Consider the following 18,039-nt stretch of genomic DNA (forward strand, 5'->3'; position numbering starts at 1 on the left):
AAATATGGCTCAAGTCTTCATCCTCTATCTCCTTTACGCCGAAAGATGTATGGTCTTTCTGAAATGGAGATGGTGTTACAGGATAAAGTAACACGAAAAGGGAACCTCTGCAGGGTGAATGACGATTCACCATATCCTCGTATTAAATGCTCTGTCCTTAGCATTAAATGCGGCATGTACTGGAAGCATTCAAATTGTCCTTCGTTAACACTGAGTGTGTTATACATTACTCCAATTTCAGTCCACATCTGTAGTATCAGTTCGAGGTTTTCACTTGAAGCATTCCTTCAGTTGCATTGAATGCTTTGACTGATCAAGTAAACTTAAGTGTTTCCCTGACACTTATGCTTCAGTGCAGATTACACATTGAATTTAGCATTTAATTCAAGTGAATTCTGGTCTTCAGCATGGTGAACGGTATGATTTCAGTCCTTCATACTTCAGTCTTTAGTTATTTGGTTTTCAGTGTTTGGTCTTCAGTCCTTGAAACTTCAGTCATTGAGACTTCAGTGCTTTCGTCTTTAGTGCTTGGGAATTCAATGCTTTCGTCTTTAGTGCTTCAGTGCTTTGGTCTTCAGTCTATACTATAAAAAAAATGAACTCCAACAATTGAGTTCAGAGAAATTCTAGTATAGTAAAAATAAAATCTAAGGGTTTTGGTATCATCAAAACTAGGGTAAAGGACATTTCTTCTTATTTCCCAACAAGGTTTCAGGCGGTGGCTCTAATCCGATTTGGGGCGACCGATATGGGGATAGAGCTGGTCTTCGCCGGAGTTCGAGGAGAGGGCGGCCGATTTGGGGGTAGGAAGGGAGGTTTGGCGGCGGTCGATGATTGCTCGTCTGTGGAGGGAGTGGCGCCGCCGCTGTTTGTGTGTGTGCGTTTTGAATCCAGGGAAAACGAAGGGAGAGTGGAGAGGCGAGAGATGAGGGAGGAAAGAGAGAACGAAGGGAGAGGAGGAGACGCCGCTCCGGCGCCGGCACCGCCGTTGAGCCGGCAGCGACAGGACCGCCGAGAGAGAGGGGGTGGACGACGGCGACATGAGCGTATGCTATGAGTGTGTGTGTGTTTATGTGAGGTGTGTGTTGTGGTTATGCCACATAGATTTAAAATAAAAATTAATATATCACCTAAGTTTAAAATAAAAACTAATATGCCACATAGATTTTTATTTTTAATAAATTCAAATTATGTTAAAATTAAGATTAAATTTAAAATTGATGTATTTTTTGGCCAAATTTTAAGGTCATGTTATAAATAAAAAAATTGACAAATTTCAAGTATTTTATGACAATAACCCATATTTAAATTGATATCTTTATGTATTTATTAATATTTTAAAATTGTGTAATAAGTCTTTTGGATCTAGATAAGGTATGTGATTGTTGTTTTATAAGGATTTGAATTTTTATGGTTCTAATTAATACTAAGTGATTTTTAAGTATTACTACTATTTTTAAAAAGAGGTTGTAACTAAATATAGGAATAATTTTTTGGTTTATTATAAAACTTATTCGATTGTTCATCTTTATATACATTATTCATATTTTTTCAGATTTATTATTTTAGTAAGGAAATAAATAAAACCCATTTGAGGGACTTATTTGAGGGACGTCCCAAAAGAAAAAAAGAGAAACTTATTTCAGGGACGGAGGGAGTACTATGTGTTATGAAATGTATTTATTTTTCATAAATTTTTTAAAGTTAATATATAAAAACGTTTGCTAGCAGGTAGCATCAATACGTCGTCGTGACCTCCCAACTCCCAAATTATTTGTTTCTCCAGCAGCACAGGGCAAAACCAGTAAAACGAATTTCTCCTCCGCCGCCGCCACCCCGCTACCGCTCAGGCCTCAGCCGCCGTCACTAACAAGTCCTAGCATTAAAACCTGCTGTCTCGCTCGAAGACCTTTTCGAGTCACCGGCGGCTTGGAGAAAAGAACATCCCTGTTAGTTACTGATTATCTTGCCCTTTTCTCGCGTACTAATTAGTCATGGGTTCAGTGAAGAGAAGGCCTTTGGAGGAGGCGACGGAGGGCTGCGAGACTCCGCCGCTGAAGCAGCGGAGAGAAAATGGGAACGGTGATGAGAATGGGTTGACAGATGAAGCGGTAACTTGCCTTCACGAAGTATCGTATCCGGAAGGCTACGCGCCGTCCACTTCGAGTAATCAGCAATATGAAGCAAAGCCAGCCAAGGAATTCCCCTTTTCTCTCGATCCCTTCCAGCTGGAAGCTATTAAGTGCCTCGACAATGGCGAATCTGTCATGGTATGTATGTTTTGTTAAATACTGCTGGTGTATTATGGTGATTGGCAGTTTATGATTCATTGTTTTCTGTTTATGGAAGGAGCAGCAGATATGAACTCAAGTAATTGATAGAAGTAGTTTTTTTTGTATTATACTTGATGAGGAATGTTATGCTACATACTTACGTGAGCATCATTCTTGAGCACCGCTCTGGTTTGATTCACGTTAGCATAATCTTTTTTGTTTTATACATTTATTTTGTTCTAATACTTCAAAAGTTGTCTTTGACGCCATTAATGTTATAAATTACGTTAAAAAAAACAAAGCTCATTTTGTTCTTTTATTCCTTTATTTAAAGTTATAGGAAAAATGAACAAATCGAGCTTTGATGTTTATGTAATTTGTAAAATTAATGACATCAATAACAATTTTTGAGGAATTAGAATCAAAATAAATATATAAAACAAAAAAATAATGCTAATGTGCTCACAAATTGTCCTCGCATAAGGTATGTAACATAACATTCCTCTATACTTGATATGATATCAATATCATTTGAAAGTTTTGCTTGAACAAAACAAGTGTTGATTACTCAGTTTATATCGATCTTAGAGAAAACTGTGTGCGTTCTTGTGTGAGAGGTCAGGTTTTGATGGGCACAGAATTTGGTTATGAAATGTTTGTAGGTCTCTGCGCATACATCTGCTGGTAAGACAGTTGTGGCCTTGTATGCCATCGCGATGTCGCTGCGCAACAAGCAACGCGTGATATATACATCTCCAATCAAAGCTCTTAGCAACCAGAAATATAGAGAGTTCAAAGAAGAGTTTTCGGACGTTGGGTTGATGACAGGTGATGTCACTATTGATCCCAATGCGTCTTGCTTGGTAAGTTTGCTTATAATTACATATGCAGATATGCTTAATTGTCGATGTGTTCTTTGTTGTAGTTTACATAGATTGATTAATGTTGTTTCAGGTTATGACCACTGAGATCTGGCGAAGCATGCAATACAAAGGATCAGAAATTACTAGGGAAGTGGCGTGGATTATTTTTGATGAAGTGCATTACATGAGAGACAGAGAGAGAGGTGTTGTATGGGAAGAGAGTATTGTTATGGCCCCAAGGAACTCCCGATTTGTGTTTCTCTCAGCTACAGTGCCTAATGCAAAGGAGTTTGCTGATTGGGTTGCAAAGGTACTTGACTTGTTTCACCATTTTGCTTAATTTTTAATCAGTGCTGTTTAAAATGCTTATGCATTCTAATTCCAGGTTAATGTTTAGGCTTATCATGTTCATGTTGTTTTGTGCTTTGTGTCGACCTGTTAAATATAATAAAACAATAACCTGCTAACTACTCAATAACCAGGTAGTGCATGATTGCTAACAATCCCATAATTTTGATAGCAATTTGTTAGCTTGGTTTAAACAAGCCTCAGGCGCACCGAGGCACAAACTGCCCCGTGCCTAGGTGCAAGGCTTTAAGCTCAGGCGCGGGCTTTTCGTAGGCAAGGCGCACCTAAAATATAAAATTTCTAATATATTTATCTATAATAAGTATATTTTAGTTAAAACACATACTTAAAACACAAATACTTAAAACATACAAATACTTAATTTAAAACAATAAATAACACCATATAAAATAAAAATATATACTCCCTCCGTCCCAACGAAAGCGGTGCGCTTCTTTTCGGCACGGAATTTAAAGAGAATAAGATTGTAGTGTAAAAGTGTGTAAAGGTGTGTAAAGGTGTGTGGGGCCATTGTTTGTAATGTAAAATTATTAACAAAAAAGGAAATGCACCACTTTCGTTGGGTCGGCTAAAAAAGGAATACGCACCACTTTCGTTGGGACGGAGGGAGTATAAATTATGGGTGTATAAGTATTAAAATAATTAAACTAACTGTTAAAAATATTCCAAAAAAACTAAAAAGTTGTGTGTTACAATTATGGGTATTAATATATTTATACCTCCATATATTACTTAGAGGCAAATACTTTGTATAAAAGTTGCGGCTGAATGGCCCCTTCTAATAAAAAAATAATTTAATATACACAAAATAATATACTTGGCTGTTCTTTAACTGCCTCGTGCAAGAAACCGACTAACATAGCCTTTTAATTTGAGCTTGAGGCGGTGCCGCCTGAAAAAACAATTCCAAACCCTAAAATACCGAAGGCGTGCGCCTGGAGGCTTTTGCGCCTAGGCGCGCCTCCCATAGGTGGGTGCACCTCGCCTGAAAAAACACCCTTCTCTGCGCCTCGACTAAAGCTCGCGCCTAGGCGCGCTTTTTTAAACCATGTTTGTTAGTGACTCGATAATATGTCAATTTAAATAATACTTATAAAGTTATATGCATACATACTATTAAGAAAAATTTTAAATTTAATGCAAAAATGCTTGTAGTCGTGTCATTATATTGCGTGTTGACACGAAAAGTTTTGTGTTCACTTGAGGGCAGATGTATATTGTTTCATGTTCGTGTCGGGGCTTATCGTGACACAGTTTCACCGCTTAGGGTTAAGTTAACCAGCATCGCAGGAAGTGAGAGGTGGCTGGGGTAGCTCGGTTATTTAAATAGTCTTATTCCCTTAATTATTTTTCTGTAATGGATGTTTCTATCATGAATTGTGTTTTGGAACCCTTGCACGGGCTGATATCAGAGTGCTAGGGTATCAGTATGTTATTAAAGGAGTTGGGTAGGTTTAGATATTCTCTTATTGAGTTTCCGGCAAGTAATTGTGGGCAGATAATAGTGATTCATTCAATTTTTCCTCGTATTTTGTGCCGTTTACCCTATTGTCTGCTTGTGCCATTAAGTCTTTCATATCGTCTCAACATGACACACGACATGATTGCACAAATCCCTAGCCCTACTCAAAACTATAAGGCCCCGTTTGATAGGGCATATTAGGCTTGTTATGTTATATTTCTAGCTATTTCCGCCTGTTTGATAGGCGTGTTACATATTAGCCCAGGCCCGCATCCAAATCACTGTTCTACTTAGAAATTGTAACCACTACCCACCCCCAGTTACATTATACCGCCTTCTACAGTACTTGCTATTACATTTTCCACTTTACAATTTTGTCCCTTCAATTCACTTCAAAATCGAAAAAATTGAGGTGGATTTGCTTCACATCGGAGTTGCAGTGGATTTGCTTCTCTTGAAAACAATACTGCCGGAATCCGAGCTCCCCACCGCCAGTCCTCCATCATTCTTCTTCTTCTTCTTCTGCGTCAAAACAAAGGGCAATTTTTTTTTCTTTCTTTCTTTTTTGAAGTTTTTACAGCAGAAATTTGTAGCCCGGTCGAGGGAATCTTGGGAAAGCAGTGTGTTTCTTTTTCTTTCTTTCTTTTTTGAAGTTTTTACAGCAGAAATTTGTACCCCGGATGAAAAAATTCATTCTTGCAACGTGGGGTGTTGTTGATTTTCTATCGGATGTTGCATAGGATTCTTGAAACTTTGTTACCAAAAGAGAAGAAATATCGAATCTTGCTATCTGAGATGTTGATCTTTGGGCTTGAAAGTTACTCAGAGCTCTCGGAAACTACAGAAATGGATGGGGAGAGAGAGAGAGAGAGAGAGGGGTCAAAGGAGGTGAGGTGTAGAGAGAGAGAGAACTGAAATGAATGGCATTGAAGTAAGTGGGGGATGGATTTATCGAGAAAAAAAAAAGTGGAGGATGAAGAGTGAAGGACAATTGAGACATTTTTTGAGTAAGTGGAGGGTAATAACGTAATTTTAGAATTTATTCAACATCTTAAACTACCATATCAATTGTAAACCATATAGCTATTTTAGTCTACACCATCAAACAACCCTAAAATATTAACAATCTCACCTAATCTATACTACTCCCTCCGTCCCGACCAAGACGCTACATTTGCTTTTCGGCACGGGATTTAAGGAGTTGTAGATTAATGTTTTAAGTGTGTAATAGTGAAGTGATAAAGTAAGAGAGAGAAAGTAATAAAGTGATAAAGTAAGAAAGAGAAGGTAATAAAGTGATAAAGTAGGAGAGAGAAGGTAATAAAGAAATACTTAATTAGTGTTAATTAAGTGTTTAAAATTCCTTATTTTTGCCAAATATAGAAATGTAGCATCTTCGTTGGGACGGCCCAAAAAGGAATATGTAGCATCTTGGGCGGGACGGAGGGAGTATTTATCTAGATTTTATTTATCATCCCTTATCTCAAGTTGTGTATCAAACACACCCTAAGAAAACTATGAGTGCTTTTAATGCTTATCTATTATATTTGCATGACTGTGGAAGGTTCTTAATTTGTGATCCTGTGAGACTTCTGCATATGATAGAGATAGTTAAAGACCTGTTTCAACTCTTTGATTTTACAGTAAAGAAATGACTTTCCACTTTTAACTCTCTTGAATCTCTTTTGATGCAAGTTTTTTCTCTCTTGCATTGGTACGCTAATATTATTATTTGTAATGCAGGTGCATCAGCAACCATGTCATATTGTTTATACAGATTATCGGCCAACTCCCCTTCAGCATTACGTCTTCCCTTGTGGAGGTGATGGTCTTTATTTAGTGGTTGATGAAAAAGGTAAGTTTCGTGAGGACAGCTTTCAGAAGGCTCTAAATGCTCTGATTCCGACCAGTGAAGACAGAAAGAAAGAGAATGGAAAAGGGTCGAAAGGTTTAGTTGCAGGTAAAGCTGGTGAAGATAGTGATATATTTAAGATGGTGAAAATGATCATTTTGCGCCAGTATGATCCTGTCATATGTTTCAGTTTTAGCAAAAGAGAATGTGAATTTCTTGCTATGCAGGTACTATTCTTTCTTTACAGTATACATTCTTTTGAGGCAGAATAAGAAAGATTAGTACCTATTAAGAGCGACCGATCACCTTCATAATTTCATGAATTGCATATTTCTCTTAGGGTGCGTTTACTTTGATGGAAAAGGAGAGAAAAAGTATATTTTCATCCATTTTCCACCATTTCACATGTTTACTATGATGAAAAATTTTCTCCGGCCAGGGTGGAATATTTTTTCGGGTAGCCCCTTTTCACTCATTTTCTCTCCAATGTTGGATAATATTATCCTAAGGTAGGGGTGTGAAAATATTTTCCAATATTTTCTCATCTTTTCATCTCTAGTAAACATATGATAAAAAAAATAAGAAAAGGATAATATTTTCTCACCTTTTCTTATCCATCCTTTTCCAATGAAAATTTTACAACCAATGTAAACGCACCCTTAAAAGCAATTGTAAGTTCATATCATCAGAAATAGCTGAAGCCTGCAAATCCTGACAGACTTAGATTCAGCCTAAACTTTGGTACCCTTGCGGTTTAGAGTGCTAAGTTTATAGTAAGTCTTTATCTCATCATTTAGAAATATCATGCTAATCTTTTAGTACCGTTTATTTTAATTATTCTCTAGCTTGTAGGCAAGTGCTGTAAAGATATTATAGTTGTTATTTGTCCTTTTCTATTTAGTAGATAACATATTCTCTTTCCAACAGATGGCAAAAATGGATCTAAGTGATGAGGATGAGAAAGTAAACATTGAAACTATTTTCTGGAGTGCTATGGATATGCTGTCTGATGATGATAAGAAGCTGCCACAGGTTAGAGTATTCCATATCACATACAATATATAAGATGCATTAGCAATTATGATGAACATACTTCTTACTATGTTCTTATGCATGTCTTCGTATGTTGACCAATCCTAGGTTTCAAATATGCTGCCCTTGTTGAAACGAGGGATAGGTGTACATCACTCTGGTTTACTTCCCATACTAAAGGAAGTCATTGAAATCTTGTTCCAGGAAGGATTTATCAAGGTCAGTAACTCAGTAGTAGGAGTTGATGAAACCTCACATTACTCCATTTGTGTTGCTTCACTGCTTTGCTCGCGTATAGTGCTTGAGCCTGCCCCTAATATTTGCTCAAGTTTGTACTTTCTTGTCTGGAAGTTGAAAACGCAAGCTTTAGCTCATAACTTATTTAATGTACAATTTTATTGTGGTGCAGTGACCTACCTTCTATATATTGTATCCTTCCTGTAATCTATATAGTTTTCCTCTGATTTGATGTAAAAATCTATATGGGGTCATAGGTATGTTATAAAAGTGCATGTTTTCTAGTTATGGCTAAGTGGTATTTTCTAATGGTGAAGGCACCTTCATCCTGCCCTTTTACCTTGCCCTTTCCTCTTCCCCTTATTGCGTGTATTGCAGCAATAATTTAAACTGGAGCTGCATGTTCTTTTGCTCTCATGCATCTGTTCTGATTAGGCTTTGTTTTGTACCTTTTGTCTTTAGTGCTTGTTTGCCACAGAGACCTTCAGCATTGGGCTAAACATGCCTGCAAAAACTGTTGTCTTCACTAATGTTCGGAAATTTGATGGGGATAAGTTTAGATGGATATCTAGTGGGGAGTACATACAAATGAGTGGGCGAGCTGGTCGCCGAGGAATTGATGATCGGGGGATTTGCATCCTTATGGTTGATGAGAAGCTAGAGCCTTCAACAGTGAAATTTATGTTGAAAGGAAGTGCAGATTCTTTGAACAGGTGATTTGCCAGAATTGTTACTCAGTGACATGGTTATGTGGCTTAATAAATTGAACACGGATGTATACCTAGACTGACCTTTTCTCCTGTTCAATTTGAACATCTTAGCTGCATCCTTTAAGGTGCCTATCCACACATTAATAAGTATGAATCCATGTTCTAAATGTGGATTTAGACACTGCTGTAAATTAATGGCTAAAGCACATTTTTCTTTTGTATAGATGGATAAAAATTTGACTCATTTTTACATTATAGTTATTGCTCCAACAAATAGTCAGATTGCTTTGAACTTGATTATGGTTTTACATTGTGTGATTGCATTGAACTATTTGTTAATGATGAAAATACAGTGTATTCACATGCTTTGAAAATTCTTCATCTGGATACTGTCTTTCACATTAGTCATAAAAAACACTTTAGATTACTTTTGGAATCAGTATTAGTTGCTTGGGTATTCAACACTGCAAATTATTGTTATGGATAAATACTTATAGATCTAATTGCATATATTTGATGGTTTGCTTCTCTTAATATCCAGTGCGTTTCACTTGAGCTACAATATGCTTTTAAACCAAATACGAGCTGCAGATGGGGATCCTGAGAATTTGCTTCGTAATTCATTCTATCAGTTTCAGGCAGATCGTGCCATTCCTGATCTTGAGGTCAGTTGGTGTATATGCTTTTTTGAATTAATGGTCTCATATATATATGAGATCAAATTCTAAGCATGTGACTTTATCCTTGCAGAAACAAGCAAAAATCCTTGAAGCAGAGAGGGATTCTATTATAATTGAAGAAGAAGATAGCTTGGAAAATTACTACTCTCTTCTAAAACAATACAAAACTCTGAAAAAGGAAATACGTGATATAGTTTTTTCTCCAAAAAATTGTTTGCCTTTTCTGCAGCCTGGAAGACTTGTTTCTATACAATGCACAAAGATTGATGAGGACTCCCCGTCATTCTCTACACAGGATGAGGTCACATGGGGAGTCATAATAAATTTTGAGAGGGTAAAAGTAGCCTCTGAAGGTGAGATTGGTTTAAGTTATTTGCTTTCTTTATGGTTGAATTCATTCACTAGCCTTAATCTTTTGACTCAGATGATTCAAACAAGAAGCCTGAAGATGTAAGCTATACAGTGGATATTCTCACGAGGTGCAGAGTGCATAAGGATGAAATTTCTAAAAAAACAATTAGAGTCGTTCCCTTAAAGGAGTCTGGAGAGCCGGCTGTCGTTTCAATCCCTATTTCACAGGCAAAACTTTCTATTCCATGACTCTCAGATATCTCGTGGTGGAATTTGTTTTTCACATTATGTGATGTGCTTTTTTGGGCATTTACTTTCTACCTGATGATGCCGAAACAGAGGTTGGTTCTACAGTGGATCTGAGGAAAGATGACTGAAGAGTAATAAATTGTTTAGTGGCCTTAATTTTGAAACTTGGAAGCTTACTTGTTCTGTCCTTGGTAGGAAATTATTTATATAATCCAGAGCACTCCAATATGCAGATTGAACTTTGAAGGTGTTCGTAGTATATGCTGTTATAGAATAAAATACAATATAATTTTTTTTCATTTTGTTGTAGTTATTATTGCTGTTGTTTTTGCATGTAATTTGCAGTTATCCTTGTGATGACATTTTCTATGATGTGTTTTCAGCAGATTGATAGCTTAAGTAGTGTCCGGCTAATAATACCAAAAGATCTTCTTCCACTAGAAGCTCGAGAAAATACTTTGAAGAAAGTGTCCGAAGTTCTGGTTAGATTTGCAAAAGAAGGTGTACCTATTCTAGATCCTGAGGATGACATGAAGGCAAGTCAGAAATTCAGTTTTCCATTATGGTTCTGATACTCAAGTATCTTGTAAGTTTTTAATTTAATGGTCTAAAAACTCCAGGTTCAAAGCAGCTCTTACAGGAAGGCGACACGAAGGATAGAAGCACTTGAGAATCTTTTTGAGAAGCATGAAGTTGCTAAATCTCCTCTGATTGAGCAGAAGCTCAAAGTCCTGCACATGAAGAAGGAACTTACAGCAAAAATTAGATCTCTTAAGAAAGCAATGAAGTCTTCGTCAGTGTTGGCATTCAAAGATGAATTAAAAGCAAGGAAAAGAACTCTTAGGAGACTGGCGTAAGATTACTTCTTTTATAGTCAAAGATGTCTTAACATCCATGTTTCTTCTTTTTTTTTTTTCTCCTAAAAAACTGCTTTTTTCACCTTTATTGAAGGTTATAGTGCCTAAGTAACTGTTCACTAAGTAAAAGTATGTTAGTTAATTAGAACCAATCCATTCTAATTTTGCAGTGCATAAATGCATGAAGTTATGTCATGCCTAAAAACCCTTTGTTCAAGAACTTTTATATGCTAAGGCTATACTCTAGATTATTTATTAGTGATAAGTTCTTCATCTACTGCTATTGCTGTAATTTAATAATTATCAGTCTTAATTCTGAAGATCTTTGAAATATACAGATATATTACAAGCGATGATGTTGTTGAGCTAAAGGGGAAAGTTGCTTGCGAAATCAGCAGTGCGGAAGAGTTAACATTGACAGAACTCATGTTCAATGGGGTTCTAAAGGATGTAAGGGTGGAGGAGATGGTATCTCTTTTGTCATGTTTTGTTTGGCAAGAAAAACTGAAGGAAGCTCAAAAGCCGCGGGATGAGCTTGAGTTGCTTTTTACACAATTACAGGAGACAGCACGTAAGGTGGCTAAGGTTCAGCTTGAGTGCAAGGTACCTGTTCGCTTTAATAAACTCTTTCTTTCATAGATTGTTTAGAATTGTTCTTAAAAAAGATGGAAACTATAATCAACGTTTTATAAGGCGTTTTCAGCCTCGGGGCGTTTTCCAATGGCCCCGTGAGGCGTAAGCCTGAGGTGTAAATCACAAAAACACATGAAAATCATGGCAAGTATAATTGTAAAACACATAAAACATACTTCCTCCATCCTGGAAAAATAGTCCTAGGGCTAGGAGGGATTGACATGGGTTTTAATAGAAGTTGTTGTGTATTGTGAGTGGAGAAAGGGTCCCACTTTAGGGTCAGTGGTTTAGTGAATAATGGGGATAATGTGGTGGGCCATATGTGATAGAGTAGGTAAATAAGTTGATATAAGGGTAATATGTTATGGGGTAGTGTATAAATGGAATGAGACTATTTTTTATGGACGTCCCAAACAACAAATTGGGACGATTTTTCTAGGACAGAGGGAGTAGTAAATATAATAAAACACAAAAATTGTAACTTTTTGTAAGTCTTTATAAGTCGAGTCACCGGAGGGCATAGTTATTAATCGCGCACAATCGTGCAAAGCTATCCTAGCGCTATCGCGCATCGCGACGAGCGCGCTATATGAATATATCGCACAGAAGCATATAAAAACATGTATTTCATAATCATAAGAAAAACCTGCATAATATGTCTAGTTAATAAAAAGATAGTCATAAAAACTTAATTTCAAATAAAAATAAATATCTAATTATATTAAAGCCTCCAGCTAAATGCTCTTTCAGCCTTGTAATCCCTCCTTTGAAGATTTTAGAGCAATAATTGCATCTAATGCTTTTTGTGTTGTTTGGTTCGACCATAGTTCCATGCAACCATCCGACATCCTTATCTTTTCACTAGTTGAACATTCCATAGAATAGAAACTGAATACGAGAAGAGAGGAAGAAGAAGTGATGAATATGAGAAGAGGAGAGGAAGAAGAAGTGAAGAAAGGTTCTTCAAGAACAGAAGAGTCTGTCTGTTGCTAGGGGAAGAAAGAAATAGAAACGATTAACTTTAAAAGAAAAGAAGAACCGAATAGTCTGTCATGCAGTTGGAGTTGGACGGTCAGATCAGACTTAATTTATAAGTTATCTATAACTTTTAAACTCTAATTAAATCTTAAAAGCCCAAGCCCATGCAGAAAATATATCAATAGCGCGCTACGCGATCAGGAAATAGCGCTCGCTATTGAATATTAACCTCTGAATTGTGATGCGGTTCGATCTGCTTGCGCAATCTGCGCTATTAATAACTATGCCGCTGGAGAGGTAGAGGGTACGGCACGCAAGAAGAAGGGGGTGGGGGGAGGGGAGAGAGAGAGAGTAGAGTGGGAGGGACCAGTCTGTGATTGTGTAATTTTTTCTCCCTTATTTTAGACTTGATTTTTCTTGTAATTTCTCAATTAAGGGTTTATATAAACAGCTGGCTTAAGATTAGGACTTAAACCTTTTAAAGTCCATTGTGTTTGAGCTTTAATAACCCAAAAAACATAAAAATAATGCAGAATTGAAACCCAAAACGCAAGGCCTGCTCCTCTGTATGCCTCGGTGTACCTCATCTCAGATTAGTCGCTGTTCGCAGCAGTTGAGGCGCCGCCTCAGATGCGTTTGCTCCGATGCACTCCTCAAAAAACACCTTTTTATACCATGGCCATAATTTATGTGAAAATGTTACTCTTTGACAGTGTCCACAAGGAATAGAATTTTGATAGGAGTAGGCTTATCTAACAAATCGGAAGGAGGGCAGTGACTGGATTATTCTAGACTTCTAGTAGCTGACTTCGAGACAGCCTCCAAATACATAAACCGATAACCTCCCTAATCAGTGAACTGGGTTTCTCTGTTTGGTTCACAAGGTTTAATGGTTACAACATGATCAAAGACCACCATTCTAAGAAATTGTTGCCCTTGGTTTTATTATACTCGATTCATGGTTTAGAAAGGCATTTTTGAGGTGCACCACAGCGCGAGGCGCCTGAAATACGCATCTGAGGCTGCTCCTCACCTGCTACAAACAAGGCGGATGCCTCATCCAAGTCGAGGCGCACTGAGTTGCACGCCTCACTTTTAGAGTTTCAATTCTGTGTTATTTTTCTGCCTTTTGTATTTGAAACACAATGGGTTTTAACGTTTAAGCCCTTATTTGAATTAAGCTGTTTTTATGAAGCCCCAACTAAGAAATTAAAAGAAAAATTAAGTCTGGAATAAGGGAGAAAAACCTACACATTCGCAGACTGCTTCCTCCCGCTCTATTCTCCCTCTCTCTCTCTCATGCGCCCTGCCCTCTACCGCTTCGGTGACTCGACTTATTATGACTTGTAACTAGTTGTAATTTTTAAACTTCCTCCGTCCTATTACAAATGTCCCACTTTCCATAATGGGATGTCCCATTCCTTTTTTGGTAACATATTCTCTCTCTATACCTAATCTTTAAACAATTTCCACCAACCCACTTTATCTACTAATTACACATTTCTTAATCTTCGTGCCCAAAAGTAATGGGACATTTGTAATGGGACGGAGGGAGTATGTTTTATTCTATTTGCTATGTTTTAATTATTTACCCCTCAAGGCATGGGGCCATTGGAAAACGCCCCAAGGCTTAAAACGCCTTTTATACCTTGACTCGAGTAATTTATGGGTGGCATCAGCCGTCAGCGACTTTCTGCTGAAGGTATTTGCTCCTGCTCGAATACCGAGTTTAATCTCTGGATTCTAGGTTCAGTTTTTTCTAATAACAGCTTTACCTTCTGAGGGCCTACAGCAGTTTTTATGAGTGAAACAAATGGTGGAAACAGAATTTGAATTTTGTGCCTATATTCACCCTTTTCTTGAGTCATGCATACATGCATATTTTGTTATCTGCAGTAGAAAGCTTGGTGCTCTGTAATTGAGACAATCTGATTTGTGCTTGCCTATGCAACCTTAATCTATTTTGATATCTTTTTCATTTGAAATAGTGATTGTTTAAAACTAACTGAGACTACTTCCAACCGTGTCATTTTCAAATTCTATTTACCCCAGGTACAGATAGATATAGAGAATTTCGTGAGTTCTTTCAGACCAGATATCATGGAGGCTGTCTATGCTTGGGCTAGAGGATCTAAATTCTACGAAATTATGGAGATGACACCTGTTTTCGAGGGCAGCTTGATCCGAGCAATCAGGAGACTGGAAGAACTCCTTCAGCAGCTCATACAAGCTGCAAAATCTATTGGTGAGACAGATCTTGAAATGAAATTCGAGGATGCTGTCACCAAGATCAAGAGAGATATTGTCTTTGCTGCATCTTTGTACTTATAGACTATACACTTCGTGTAATTATTATGCATATATGATTCAGCGGGAGAGCAATGGCTTCAGTGTTAAAGGTCATGTGTTGAAGAGAGCAAACATAGTTTTTCGGCTCTGGAATGTATATTGAGTCCTCGAATGAAGAGGAAAATGCATTTCTGATTGACAAGTTGGCGTAAGTTCCGAATTCCAGAGGGAAGGTGCTACTTTGGAGTATCCAGGAGGAAGAGAGAGACTTAAGTTGGGAAGAAACATGTTGCTATAATCATCAAGCAATTTAACTGAATCTTGTACTTGTTCAGTTTCACTTTAGGTGTATAAGTAGTTGCTTCCTGTTCCATGGATTATAAGTAGTTTTTATGCTATTTTGTTTTCCAGTTTCTTCACATCTTCAATTTCCTGTTTCCTGTTTCTTGTTTGTAAAATGATGTTAGAACATTAAATCAGTTACGTGAATGAGCAATTTTGATGCTGAGTTTCCCCATTGTGCTACGCATGGAGATGATGATTATCATGCATCTGGAACGATTGATTATAGGGTTAATTGCCTGTGAATTCATAATGTTTTTTCGGATTTGGTTTTTGCTCCCAATTTGAAAAATCGACTTTTAAATTCATTACCTTTTGTTTTTGTCTCAAATATATCCGGTGACTGGTTTTTCTTTACGTAAGAGCATCCACTATGGTGCTACCCCATAGTGGTGCCACATACGCGCCACATCAACAACTACCTCATTTTTCTACTACCTCAAATTTCTCCCACTATAGCACTACCTCATATTTAACTATTCATGGACTCCACTATAATAATTACTACCTTACCACAATATAATATATATATATATATATATATATATATATATATATATATATATATATATATAGGGTGCGGTTATAGTGAGAACCACAATTATCGTGAGAACATAAGAACCAATAAAATTACTGCATCTGCTATACAAATTAATGCATTCGCTATTAAATTTAATGCATCCGAAAAAAATAATTTTTTTGCTCCCTTCAGGATTCGAACCCAGCACCTGCATCCATCCACCAAGATGATGCATCCACCGTAGATCTTGATGATCGAATGGCTTAAAATGGTTCTCCGTTCTTATTTTATTAGTGGTTCTTATTTGAACCTCTCCCTATATATATATATATATATATAGGGTTGGACTCCTGTGAGAATCTATAATCTTGTAAGAACTAAGAACTATCTTAGACCATAGATTAAGCTTAATCCAACGGCCTAGATTATAAATTAGGCGATTAATTAATTTACAATCTTTAATTTTAGAGCTGCGTTTTTTATGAACAAGGGTAATAATGGAAAATATGTTTAATGTCCTTATGGTATGAATCATCTTAAATTTGGTAAATCAGAAATGAATCTCTTAATTATAGGGTTGACTCCATTTGTTTGAATAAAAAAAATTCACCTACACTAAATAAGCTATCAACATCAATCTATTCATCTCCACCGCCATTTTCTACCTATCATAGCAATAAATATTCAAGCTCTTACTCCACCATTTTTTTTACTTTGTTCTTCAACTTTGTTCACGCCGGAATCGCAAAAAGCGGCGAATAGAAGACGCCTTTCACCTTGTTCACGTCGGGCTCGGAAGAGGTAATTTTCCGATTGAATTTACTTCTTTCTTTTGCCGGCGGAAATTTCTATAAATTTTTTTTGCAAATCGTCAATTGTTCTTTTTCGGCGATTATTGGCGAATAAACGATGATATATGCAAATGTTTGTTTATCTCTTGGGTTTTATATAATGTATGTGGTTGTGAGTGGTTTTTTGTTTATCTCTTTGTGTTGAACAGTGATTTCTTGGTGGTACTTTGAACAAAAAAGTATGAACTTTGAACTTTCAACAATTTTTTGTTTGAAAATACAACAATATATGAAAATATTTTAATTTTCGTTCAGTTTTTATGTTTTTTTTTTTCGGCGGTTCCCGACGGTGGTTCTTTGGTTCTTTGATAGTGAAGAGTGGTGAAGAGTCTACAATCTATGAACACATTTTCTGTTCCATTCATATATTGCATTTTTTCTTGTTCATAATATGTGTTTCATTGTTCATGTGACAGCTAGACCATCCAATAAGGAAATAATATTGCAAAATAAGTTGATAGAAGCATAGGCGAGAGGTATGAATTAAGTACTTGAACAAATGAGGTATGCTCATTATCTATTTTTGATCTAACTTGACATTATTTGCGGCCACAAAGTGGAGGCAAAGAGTTCTTCATAAGGCACAATTATATCGCTAGGAAAGTCAAGCGTGAGGCAGGTAAGAATGATGTACTAATGTTCATTAAATTTAGTAATATTCACAATATTGTTGCTCTTGTTCACCAGTTATTATTCATTAACTGAAATTGTTCATCAATTGTATTGTTGTGCTTGTTCACAAGTTTAGTGTAATATTCACGATATTGTTGTGCTTGTTCATGAGTTTCATTGTTATTGTTCATTACCTTAAATTGTTCAACATATATATTCATTTCCATTATCGTGAACAGTTGGCACGAAGAGAATGCACTCATCCAAACCTGATACGGCTGAACAATCATTGATTTTCCGGCGACTTCCGTTGAAGCAATGATAATTTATGAACATCTATGTTTTACTTTGGGATTTTCAATAATGTATTTGTTGTTATTTTTTCCCGTTGCTTTCCGACGACTTGAAGAAAAAAATTGTTGCGTACAAGGATGGGTCGTTGTTGGTATCATTGTCGTTGTCGTTGTTGGGATATTCACGGTATTGTTGTTTTTGTTCAAACTGTAATTTAATGCTTATTGTTCGTTACATTTAGGATATATTCAGTAGACGTGGGATATTCATTCATGTAACTGGTGATATGTTTATTGGATTTGGGAATCTTATTCATTGTATTGTTGTTTTTGTTCAAAATGTAGCCTAATGCTTATTATTCATTAGATTTGGTATATGTTCATTACTTGTGAGACATTACGAACAGTATATGTTCATTTATGCCACTAGCGAACATGAACAATGTATCAGAGTTTGTGAATAGAATATATTCAAACATGAATAACACAAAAGAACATGAACAAATGTGTGGTGATCACACTATATGAATAGTATATATGCGAACATGAACAAGTGAATACATGACCATTAACATGTGCATAAACA

The 18,039-nt window shown here is 36.6% G+C and overlaps 1 protein-coding gene and 1 long non-coding RNA gene across 3 annotated transcripts; both read left to right on the forward strand.

Annotated features, from left to right (window-relative positions):
- The first annotated feature begins 1,736 nt into the window (after positions 1-1,736).
- On the forward strand, positions 1,737-15,352 carry LOC131013935 (DExH-box ATP-dependent RNA helicase DExH9-like). Of its 2 annotated transcripts, none has more exons than XM_057941864.1 (14): positions 1,737-2,270; positions 2,936-3,136; positions 3,228-3,446; positions 6,711-7,046; positions 7,747-7,851; positions 7,960-8,070; positions 8,551-8,801; positions 9,340-9,463; positions 9,549-9,831; positions 9,903-10,057; positions 10,462-10,614; positions 10,699-10,931; positions 11,274-11,538; positions 14,599-15,352. In XM_057941864.1, the coding sequence occupies exons 1-14, from the start codon at positions 1,995-1,997 to the stop codon at positions 14,875-14,877; spliced, it is 2,991 nt and encodes a 996-aa protein (XP_057797847.1). In that variant the 5' UTR covers positions 1,737-1,994; the 3' UTR covers positions 14,878-15,352. The 2 variants fall into 2 exon arrangements, with proteins under 2 accessions (XP_057797847.1, XP_057797848.1); XM_057941865.1 differs by having other exon boundaries at positions 10,465-10,614.
- A 423-nt stretch (positions 15,353-15,775) lies between these two features.
- Positions 15,776-17,752, forward strand: LOC131013936 (uncharacterized). Its single transcript, XR_009097910.1, has 3 exons — positions 15,776-16,498; positions 16,965-17,167; positions 17,400-17,752. It is a non-coding gene; the product is annotated as an uncharacterized LOC131013936 (long non-coding RNA).
- The last annotated feature ends 287 nt before the right edge of the window (positions 17,753-18,039 follow it).

The sequence above is a fragment of the Salvia miltiorrhiza genome, chromosome 3 (genome assembly GCF_028751815.1).
Source record: "Salvia miltiorrhiza cultivar Shanhuang (shh) chromosome 3, IMPLAD_Smil_shh, whole genome shotgun sequence".
NCBI lineage: Eukaryota > Viridiplantae > Streptophyta > Magnoliopsida > Lamiales > Lamiaceae > Salvia > Salvia miltiorrhiza.